At 29.6% G+C, this 12,061-nt stretch overlaps 1 protein-coding gene across 1 annotated transcript in view; it reads right to left on the bottom strand.

The window, feature by feature from the left end:
• Nucleotides 1-12,061, bottom strand: part of LOC111624495 (mitogen-activated protein kinase kinase kinase 11-like) — an 86,931-nt gene that overhangs the window by 31,574 nt on the left and 43,296 nt on the right. Inside the window, exons 3-4 of the mRNA XM_023367344.1 lie at nucleotides 3,290-3,470; nucleotides 426-574 (exon numbers count right to left, since the gene is read on the bottom strand). Coding sequence (XP_023223112.1) covers nucleotides 426-574; nucleotides 3,290-3,470 — 330 coding nt within the window. The remainder of the gene's footprint in view (nucleotides 1-425; nucleotides 575-3,289; nucleotides 3,471-12,061) is intronic.

Below are 12,061 nucleotides of genomic sequence, written 5' to 3'. Positions count from 1 at the left end.
TAGAATAAATGTAAAGAAGTTGATTGAAAAAAGGATGATTGAGTGATAAATCAAAAGGACAATTGAAAGAAACAGGTTGCATGATCCATTACATGCCAGACAATTTCTCCTAATATGTCACAGGTTTGCCACCCTGTACTAGAACTAAAATTTCAATGATGGAAAAAATTGAAAATTTCATTAATTTTTAAAAGAATTTTCAAAATTCTCTGACTTTTCATGCAAACAAAATTTCTTAACTATTCTAAGATTTTCTCATTTTTTATGCAAGCTATTATCATTGTGCTATCAATATCTTTTTTCAAACTTTGATAAACACATTTGATTAAATATTTTTCTTTGATATTCTCATAATTACTATTATTATATTATATTTTGTATTTTTGAAAGGTTTTATTCTATTACATATAATATAAAAATTTCACCTTTCATTAATCTAGAGAAAGCAGTTGGACATGTAGAAGGAATTGGAAGAGTTAATTTATTTACAGCTACTCCATACGCTACAGCAAGAGCATCAATTCCTTTGTAGGGTGTTTCTCCAGTAAGAAGTTCCCAGAGTACCACTCCATAACTATAAAACCAAAAATATCTTATATTAATTTAATTATTTTAAAATATTGGAATTTAATTATTTATGTATTTTTTTACTTCTTTTACATTGATGAATGCTGAGTTCTTACAGTTGAAAGAAAAGCAAAACCTTTTTTTGCATCCTGGCAGTATTATTACTGCCGGGAAGCAAAAAAGGGTTCTGGTTTCCTGTATACTTCCATGGTAATATAATTATTCTCAAGTGTTATTGATATCTTTTCTGGAATTATCCTTTTATGGCTCTTTTAACTTCAGTTTGAGTTATAGACTATATGGACTATTATCACATTAAGATCTCAGCATTCACAGACCTACTAAGACTTGTATTCATGCATTATTCAAGTTTAATCAAGACCTCCCAGGAAAAGTACATTAAAGAAACTGCAATTTAGAATGACTACCCATCAAAGTTAATCAAAGAACTAATTAAAAATTACAGTAACAGGGATTTTGAACAAAAATGCAAACTAAAAGCAAATACGAGGGTAGGCTGAAAAGTAATGCACACATGCTTGTAGAACACGAACAAAAGCAAATATCAAGATTGGGCAAAAAGTACATTAAACTACAATTCTTAAGCTTCAAAATCATATATTTATTTTTCAACATAGTCACCATTAAGGCTAACACATTTCTCCCAACGTGTAACAAATTTTTTCATTCCGTCACTGAAAAATTCTTCTGACTTTTCTCGAATCCAGGACTTGACAGCTACCTTCACCTCATTGTCCGAGGTGTAATGATTACCTTGAGGTCTCTCCTGAGTAGAGGGAAAAAAAATAAAAATCGCAAGGCCCAAGATCAGGGGAATAAGGAGGGCATAGAATCAGTTCAAACTTCAGGTTTCGCAGAACCTCTCCAGTTGCGCACTAGGTATGTGGACAAGCATTGTCATGTTGCAAGATTATTGTCACCAGGCGATTATTTGATGTGTTAGAGGCAGCCTGGTGCCAATAATCTTGCAACATGACAATGCTCATCCACACACCTAGCGTGCAACTGGAGAGGTTCTGCGAAACCTGAAGTTTGAACTGATTCTATGCCCTCCTTATTCCCCCGATCTTGCACCTTGTGATTTTTATTTTTTTCCCTCTACTCAGGAGAGACCTCAAGGTAATCATTACACCTCAGACAATGAGGTGAAGGCAGCTGTCAAGTCCTGGATTCGAGAAAAGTCAGAAGAATTTTTCAGTGACGGAATGAAAAAAATTTGTTACACATTGGGAGAAATGTGTTAGCCTTAATGGTGACTGTTGAAAAATAAATATATGATTTTGAAGCTTAAGAATTGTAGTTTAATGTACTTTTTTCCCGATCTTGATATTTATTTTTGTTCTACAAGCATTTGTGCATTACTTTTCAGCCTACCCTTGTAATACCAGAGTAATTAATTATAACTTAACACTCAAAAGCATATATAGAGAGATTGTTTGTAGCAAATGACTGTATATTAGTTTCCTAACAAAACCCATCATCTGTTAACTATTACAGAATGATAAGGGTAAACAGAGCTCCTCTCGAATCCCAGGACATAAAGATTTCAATAAAAACAACAAAGACAGAAGCAACAAACAGGTCATTAAATGCACACATAAGAGAACATGAGAGAAACATAAGGAAGGGCATCGAAGTTACCATGTTAATGTTTGCAAAAATACTGGAGATACAAATCAACTTGCATCCAAGATAACCTGATCATTGATCAGATTATCTTAAAACCCAAAGAAGAAAAGAAATTAGAACACCTGGAAATAAATTTGTCTTCTAAAATCAACAGAATACATTCAACACATGAAGTCAATATACAGTATAAGATTCTGTAACAATCACATAGATGATAGGATTTCCAATTTATAAAATAGTACAGACTTTGTTTAAAGTTGCTATAACTTATAGTATGCATTTACTTGGAAGGCTGTTTAGACTATTATAAATTTAATTATTTATTTTATATTTAAATGTTCAATCATTACTTTTTTAAAACATTGCTTTTGAAAAGTTTTAATTTTGTAATATGTTCTACTGAAAGCCTTAAGCAGTTTAGTAATTTGATTCTATGTAGCCTTATGAAAGCCTTTAATCAAGGCCAAAAGAATTTTGTAATTAAAAATTTTTCTGCTGGAATTTTATGCTTTAGTTCTGCTAATGAATTTAGAACTATCCAGTTTATGATATTACAAGATGACTAAAGAACAAAAAGCAAATCACCAATCTACTTATGTTACAATATGAATTTCATATGACTAAAATAATTAATTAATTGCTTGTTATGTCATTATACTTATTTATTTTGACATTGCCACAAGACTGGGCTGCAATTTTAATCATATTTTTAACTTATTTAATTTAAAATATATGCTCTCCACCTCAAATTAGTAATGGCTTGCCCTGTACATCATACTTTCCTGCTGGTCACCTATCTAACTCATTCCAGAATTTTTTTTTTAATAATATGATTTCTGGTACAAACCAGAAGTTCATATATAGTTAATTGGGGCCTCCTGCCCCTAAGCTTTCCATATCTGGTCTTAAATTTCATCTATCTAACTCTGTTCCTAAGATTAAGGAAGGAAGGACAGACAGACAACAGTGGAAATTTACAGGTCTACAATTTTTTCAAATTGCAGACCTATAAATATTCAAAATAATTAATTTATTTACATAAAATTTTTTAAACTTTAAAAGATTACTATACCTCCAGACATCACTTCCTTTTGAAAATGTTGATGTTTTAATAACTTCTGGTGCCATCCATGCATAAGTACCTGCTGCAGACATACGGGTTGTTTTGTAGACTTCTCGTGCCAAACCAAAATCAGTAATTTTTAATGTTTTGTTACTTAAATCACCATTTTCAATTGCTTCACTTAATAATACTATAGAAAAATACATGATTTATTTATTAATAATCAAATATTCTAAAACATTAATAATTAAAATTTAATTAAAAGCTTTAAATTAATTACTAATATAAGAAACTATAATAAGATTATCTTTCTTACAGAAATCAAATTTTTACTTTTTCATTAAGATAGTTTACATTCAGTAAAATCAACACTCTTTTCTATTATGAAAATTTAATTAAGTGTCCAAAACTAACATTTAACTATAAACTTTAACATTTAATGTTTATCTACTATTAAGATATTATCTAATGAAGTTTTCATTGCTAAATTAGTTGTAAAAAATTTTAAATATAATAATTTAATTATTAGAAGAAAGCTAAGATATGTTATTTTTAAAATTATTTTTATAGTTGATGTTACAATTAACATCAATACAACATTTAATACAGTTTTTATTTAACTAAAATTGTTTTATATAGATATGTTTTCACAAGATAATCTACATTTAAAAATTATAAGTAGAAATAATGAATTTTGTATTGATATATATATATATATGACAATAATTTTAACTGGACAGATAATTCTAATTTGCATAAATATTCAAATAATCTGCCCAGTTAAAAGTCAATTAAAAAAAAGGGGGACAACAATAGCATTTCAATTAATATTAGTTTATTATATTCATTCTATTAAAGATTATACCAATTAACATGCAAACTTTGATTTAGTGAACAGGTTCATCAAAAACCCAAAGAATATTCAACTAATCTAAGATTGGGATATTTGTTGTTGGAAGACTGGTTTAAGCTGAAGAAAAATTTCAATTAAATAGTAAATCGCAATTAAAAATGTGACGTACCAGTGTTCAATACATAATAGACAAATTTCAAAAGCATAAGAATGTCATAAATCAATCAGGGCAAGGCCAACAGAAAGAAAAAAGTCAGCTGTAAGAATAGTTGAAGAAGTCTAAATGAATTGAATGTGTTTGTTATGCCACACATTATATGTAATTGCTTACATGAAGCAGATTTTTATGCAGAATACCAAGGTGAAACCTTTCATTTCTATCATCAATCAGAAAAAGTGCATAGAATGAGCAAATTAACATGTAGAGAAAAAAAGATTGACAGTACTTTATGGTTAAGCAAAAGTGAATTTAATTTATTTGGCTCAGATGGATGCATTAAAATGTGAAAATCACCTAATAAAGAATATAAACTAGAATGTCTGAAGCCCACTGTAAAACACGGTGAAAGGAATTGGATGGTCTGGGAATGCATAGCACAAGTGAATTAATTTTATGATCAAACAATGAATCAACACTTCTTATAAAGATATTTTTGCCAAAGGAGTACCAGAATCAGTAAAAAACTTGAAGCTGGGTTGTAAATTTATTTTCCAACATGATAATGATCCAAAACATACTGCAAAATCAGTGAATGCATACTTAAAAAGAAAAGAAGGTGAAGTGTTGGGGTGGGTTGCACAATTCCCACACCATATTGAACATTTATGGGTTATATGATAGAAAAAAAATTCAAAATCATGCTCTTAAAAATAAAAACGAGCTGAAAAATTTGTAATTGGAGAGTTGAAACAGAATCTCCCAAGAAGAAACTATGATTTTTCATCAATAAAACCAAGCATTATAATGTCAGGCAGTAATTAAAAAAAATGATGCCCTACAAAATTTAAAAAACTATGATTTTATTATTTCTTATTTCTTTTCTTTAATTGTAACAAGTGGACAAACACCTAGTATTTTTGTCTACAATTCTAGTCTATTTTTTTATTGTGGAGGAAAAAAATTATTATTTAGAACTGTTACTCTCTAACTTAAATAATAAACTAAATTTATTAACTATTTTTGTTAAATTTCAATCATAAGTTTATTCTGTATTGTATACACAAACAATATATGATCTTTAGTATGGATGGATAATTTTTTGACTTGCAGTACACACATACACACACATACAATAGAGTCCTGATTAACCAAGATTTACTTCACCTACTGTATTATCAGAGATGAATTATGGAAGAGTACTTTGTGAAAAAAACATGAATACATAATACAGTACAGTTCATTTCACAAATCTTGGCTGAACAATTCTAGAGCTCTTTTTGAGAAGCATGCAGTTTTAAAAAGAATTTACTACAGTGACTTCTCACAATAATATACATTTTAAAAGAGATTCATGATACAATTAAAATTTCTTTAATTTTAACAAAATACAAAAATATTGTTGTAAAATCAATCACTTTGTACCAAAATATTTCATTTATCTAAGTTATTCTCAGTCTGCATTAGCTTGGATAATTAGAATGCTACTGTATTTTTAATTACATTACTTTTTAATTACACAAATAAAAACAATCTATACTAATATTATAAAGAGGTAATGTTTGTATGTATGTATGTATGTATGTAAGTTTGTATGCAGCAGGTAATCTCTGAAACTACTCATCCGATTTCAAAAATTCTTTCACTAATATTTAGAATGGAACCTCAGGGTGGACATAGGCTGTATATTATTCTGTTAAACATTCACATAAATTAAAATATATAATCTAAGTTAAGGCTTTTATGTCCAACAGATGGCGCTACGAGTATGACGCCCTAAGTTTGCTTTTCTGTGAAAATGAACTAAAGCAGATCATCTTCTATTTATATAAATAAAAATGTAATGTTTGTTTGTTCCTACCGATTCCTTTGAAATTTTGACACAACGTTGCATTCGAATACGCACGTGTTTTTATATAATATACATGTCGAAATTCCCCCCACTGGGAGGAGATGGACAAGATTAAGGCTTACCGTAAAGAACTCTGCTGCTATTTATACTATTTTAGATGCGGTTTTTTGCATTTTTGATTGCGTTTTAATAGGGTATGTCAAGAGAATGTACACTAAGAAGAAATTTTTCGAAAAATTTCCCCCCCCACAGGGGAAGTGTTATACATTTATAATAGATACATTTTGAGCCACAACAACGCGTGGCAGGGTCTGCTAGTAAAAAATAAAGCAGAATTGTCTAAATATACAGTGGTGCCTCATATAAGGTACACCTCGAATAATGGATGCTGCGAACAATGGACTTTCTATTTGGCCGTTATGTGACTCAAGCAACGGACTGGCTGCAAACAACGGACTTTCCGTTTGGCAGTTACGTGAGGTGAACAACAAACTTTCTGCCATCNCCCCCCCAATGGGGAAGTGTTATAAATTTATAATAGATACATTTTGAGCCACAACAACGCGTGGCAGGGTCTGCTAGTTGTACATAATTAAATAAAAAATATTTTCCATATAATCAGTATAATGTGATGTATAATCACATAACTATAGAGTGCAACCATGCATAACATGTATTGATATGCAAATTATGAGTGAAGTTAACATCATGTGTTAGATGACAGTTTCATTCTATTATCATTGAGATGTTGTTTGACATGGAAAACTGGAATGTAGAACAACATACCTTTATGGTAAAGGCTTATTTCAAAAGTAATGATTGTGTAGTTCTGGGGTGGCTAACAGTTTTTGCCCCCCGGGCCAATTAGTCCCCTAACTACCTACAAGTCTGGATTTTTTTATGCNTGTGAACAAGTGTGAATGATATTTCCACTCTTTTGCCATTGCCAGGCAATCTGCTATTTTTATAATATATTAGTATTATTAGAATATATTATTAGTATATCTAAAGTACAGAGCTCCCATTGGGATTCGGCTTGCTCCCTTGTTTATTACGTACATCACCTCAATGCAGAATATTTATATTTATTCAAGTGTTGTGCAAATCATTGGCTTCTAAAATAACAGAAAGGTGATTTTAATTGAAACAAAACAAGAAATCATCAGAAGGAGAAGTTGACAAAAACTTTCTTGTCAAATGGGGCGAGGTTAAGGAGTTTACCAACACTCATTATCCAAACAGAGCTAAGGCCAACAGGATCAATGATCTCTACAATGACATTCTTGCCTGTCATTTCCGACAGGTGTTGAAGAAGAGAGAGAAATAGACCATCTTGGACATGTTTTTCAAGAAGCAAGCTGCCAAAAAAACAAATGATGGAGCAAGAGGAGATGACCCTGCAAGCTCCGGTAGCCTCTCCTGAATCTGACTCCGATTAAAAAATAATAAAAAGAGATCTGCTGCAATGTGTAAAAAGTCTGTATCTGTATGAATGTGTAAACAAAGTGTTCCTCCACCTCCTCCTCACATCTAACTACCCGGCATAATCGGTGACTGCTCCATTTTCATTTTTTTTTTTTTTTATGGAACAGTACGGTTATTTTATGCTGCGGAACAAATTATGTTTTAACATGTAATTCTATGGTAAAATGCATTTCGTATGACGGACTTTTCACTTAACAGACGTGCACCTGGAACGGATTAAGTACGTTATACGAGGCACCACTGTACTCCAAATTATCAATATCTTTAAAGTAGACCAAAAAGTAGTAAGTTCCCCAAACCTAGTATTGTAGAGCCCTCAAATATCTCCATCTGCTATAGCCAAATCTGAAACCTAGCTATATTTTATGAGATAAGAGAAAAAGGGTAGTTGATGAGTAAGGTGACACCTGAANTTTGACATGGAAAACTGGAATGTAGAACAACATACCTTTATGGTAAAGGCTTATTTCAAAAGTAATGATTGTGTAGTTCTGGGGTGGCTAACAGTTTTTGCCCCCCGGGCCAAATTGGAAAGAGAAGTTTTTTCATGGGCCAAACCGGAGGCTGCCCTAAGAAGATTTTGAGGTGGTGCGAGATCTCATTGTGGTGTCACACCGTAGAGACTAAATTGTACATAGAGATTACAGATACATTTTTCACATTATCATGCTTTATCAATGTTCTACGCTGTACTTAAGAGATTTGTAATGGAGGATTAACTCTAAATGCACAGTGAATTGTTGATCCTTTTTTTTAGGTGTTAGAATTTTCAGCCAATCTATTCTGACTTAGTAGCTAATATTGAAAGATTAATCGCGGGCCACATAAATCAATTACACAGGCCACATCCGGCCCGCGGACCATATGTTGGCCATGCCTGGTGTAGTTACTACACAGCATATGACTCTTCAACTAAAAACAACAACCAACCAAACAAAGCATTAATTATAAATACAATGCACCAATCTTATTATGCTTTGCAGTTATTTTGGAACTCTTCAACTTGTGTCACTTGATGCAGTGGAAATATGTAAGATGCTTACACCATTACAAGGTGGATCTGTTCCTTTAGATCCACTGCTCTGTCTATAATCATAAACCAGGACAAAGTGAAAGGACAGTGCAGACATGGCAAAGATTGAAACTATCCATACAACAATCACACAAAGCCTAAGATCTGCTTATTGATATACTGTGGCTTTGCAAATTTCAAATTGATTATTCAAGAAAATCTTGCATCAGGATCTTCATTTCAACCCTTATAAACTGCAAATTATGCAAGAACTTAAGGCTTGAGATGTCAATGCATGTGAAAAGTTTTGCACACCCATACTTTAATTTACTTTTTCAGCATCCATGTAGTTTAGTCATTGATAATGTCTAATGAAGCTTGTGAAGTGAACTTCATTAGACAACATGTAAATTGGAACTAAATGTAATAAATAGCATGTGTTTTAAAATATACTATGAATATGGCTCCATCCTGTATGATATGATTTATTTAAATAAAAAATATCTGCAGTTATAAATAAAAGCAATATCTTTGAGGCTATAATTTCATAATTTTTTAAATTAGTACTGTAGGTCTGAATTTATGAAATAGTAGCATTGGCTATCTCTAATTTTAAAATTGAAATTAATATATTAAATAATTAAATTATTTTTAAACATTGGTAAAAAAATTCCTTTTCTTTTGTGATATGGGAAATGAGAACTACATCACAGAACTATATAAAAGTGAGATTCATAAATATACATTAGGTTAACTCAATAGTTGCTAGAATCTAAATGAAGTACAGTAATTGGTAATGTGTTTGCATATTAAGCAAGAATTACAGGTTTAAATCTTAGTCCATTAAATGTAAATTACAATAAACTTAAATCATCAGGATGTTTTTAAGCTACATCGTTACTAATTTTTAATTGGTTAATCTCAAAATTTAACTTCTCTAAGTTATATTTTTGTATATTGCCAATATTATATTTGTATAAAATTATATATAAAATACATAAAGTATTTAAAATGATAATGATGAATAGCACAAATCTTCATGTATCAAATGTAAACCTTAAGTATTTAAATTCTGTTGTAAAATATAACAGTTTTTGAAAATGAACCACATTAGCTATGAAATTAGTGAACTGTTAATTTTATTTAATTTGAGAGATTGCTTAGTTTAAGGAAATCAAACTATATTCCTCTAATTGCAAAGATATTTAGCATTGTATTAATTGGCCATTTTCAACTTAAATAAACTGAATGAAAAATTTTTTTTTGTTGCATGTCATTCAATTCATTTGTAAGCTAAAACTGACAAGAACATTGATAAAAGCATTCATTAATTACAGAAATACATCTTATTTTGTTAACTAAGAAAAGTCTTTAATTTTGATATCCATTTAACTTATACGTGTTACATTTTATTTAATTAGTGAATTATGAAATTATAAAATCAATTTCAAGATGCCTATTATTAATGAGGTATTAGTAAAATAATTTTACTTTTTTAACAGTCTGTATCTCTAAAAATAAAATGTGACATACAAATTGTAAATACAATCTACAAATATTTATTTAATCATCTATATATAAAATAAAGAGAAATGTTAAATTATTGAATATTTAAATTCTACATTTTTTATTTAATATTATATGTTCATTTAACTGGATAGATTCTTTTTAAAATAAAAAACATTTTCGAAAATATTAATGTTTTTATAATAAGATATTTTAACGACTGCATTATTATTGTTATTATTATTATTTTTTAAATTTCTATCAAAGAACTTATAAAAACATAAATAAGACTGCATATTCTCAAAAATATTAGAAGGTTAGCAGTTTAAATACATTTTATTCAACATTAACATTAAAAAAAATTTTCAACACTTTTTAACGTACTGAATAAATTAGAAATATGATTTACGATACTCTGAGAAACAATTATTCTATAACAACAATGATAGATGAAAATGCTATGATAAAAGAATTATATATATGCATTCTTAACAAATTTTTTCTATTGCTAACTGTTATTCGAAGAATTTTATGATGCGCGATTAAATACAGCAAACATCAGATCGTATCAAGGTCAGAATGTTGTTAACCCAACAACGGGAATGCTATGACTACCTGTTTCGACCATTTTATGCAGTAAGAAATAGTTTAAAATTTCGTAATAAACTGTTCTTACAAAGTACATTTATTAAAATAACTTACTTCTACATATATTTGTAATAATAACGTATATTAATTATTTTAATAAAATAATTAAATTACCTAAATTTTATAAAATAAATCTACGAAAGTTTTTTTTATACTAAATACTGTAAAATATATATATATACAAAAATACTAATTTAAATTCGTCATTATTATCATGCCTTTCAAAATTTAACATTTTTTATTAGAATTATGCGAAGAATAACGTTACTAATTCTGTAATTAATTTATTAACAACAGAAAAAATATTCTCATTTAGTTAAATTTACATCGTTTGATAAATTTTTTACGATTAAACTATGTTTTTTAGCGATGTATAGACTTCGGAAAAATATCGATTTTTTTATCGAATCGATTTCTTTTTCATGAGTAAAATCCAATTAAAGGAAAATGGGGGGGGGAAATCATGAATTACTTTGTCATTTCCTCAATTTAATTTTTTTTGTCTATCACTGTTACGGAATATTATATTCAGAAATTGCCAATTTATTATAAACTTTGTTAATTCAATTAAAAAATTAGAGTCGTACAATGGGAGAAATAGTCCGGCCAAAAGGAGAGTGAGGTTGAATTAAATTTATCCTAAAGCAAAGCAATCCCTAAATTGAAATTCCCTCTCTATTACCCTTTTCTCCTATGGTAAAAAAGTCTATTGGTTTATTATGATAGTGTTACACGCTAGCGGATGATTTGAAAATTAGAATTGTGTTCGTAAACGTAGACAGCAAAAAATGATAGGGCCATGGCTGGACCTGCTACTACTACTGTCTTCATTACCTTATATATATATATGTCACAATTTCATAACCTGAGTTAAATTATCTGTTTCGTTAAAATTTTCTTTCCTAAGATTACTATACAGGTAACCCCCGTATAACACGGTAGTTACGTTCCAAAAAATTGCCGTGTTATGCGAAACAAAGAACTAGTACGAAAAGGAGGGTTAGGTTCCAAAAATTAAAAAAACATGCTACTATATTTTCATAATTAAGATAAATATCTTTATTAAGTGATACATATTAATATAAATTAAACAATGTTTTCTTTGTCATCACTAAAACACTATTAACCGAGAGCGTTTTATTTTTGACAAGTTATCGTTATCCTCTGAGCATTTTTCTGCATTATTTTCAGATTCATGCTTTACCTTTTGCAAAAAGTGTATGTAATTTTAGATTGCTTGCTTCTAGTTAAAAGATCTTTATAAATTT

Source organism: Centruroides sculpturatus, unplaced genomic scaffold, assembly GCF_000671375.1.
Source record: "Centruroides sculpturatus isolate CEXI.00-Female unplaced genomic scaffold, Cexi_2.0 scaffold336, whole genome shotgun sequence".
NCBI lineage: Eukaryota > Metazoa > Arthropoda > Arachnida > Scorpiones > Buthidae > Centruroides > Centruroides sculpturatus.
The sequence above is the reverse complement of the archived record's forward strand: the minus strand, read 5'-3'. Positions and strand labels throughout refer to the sequence as shown.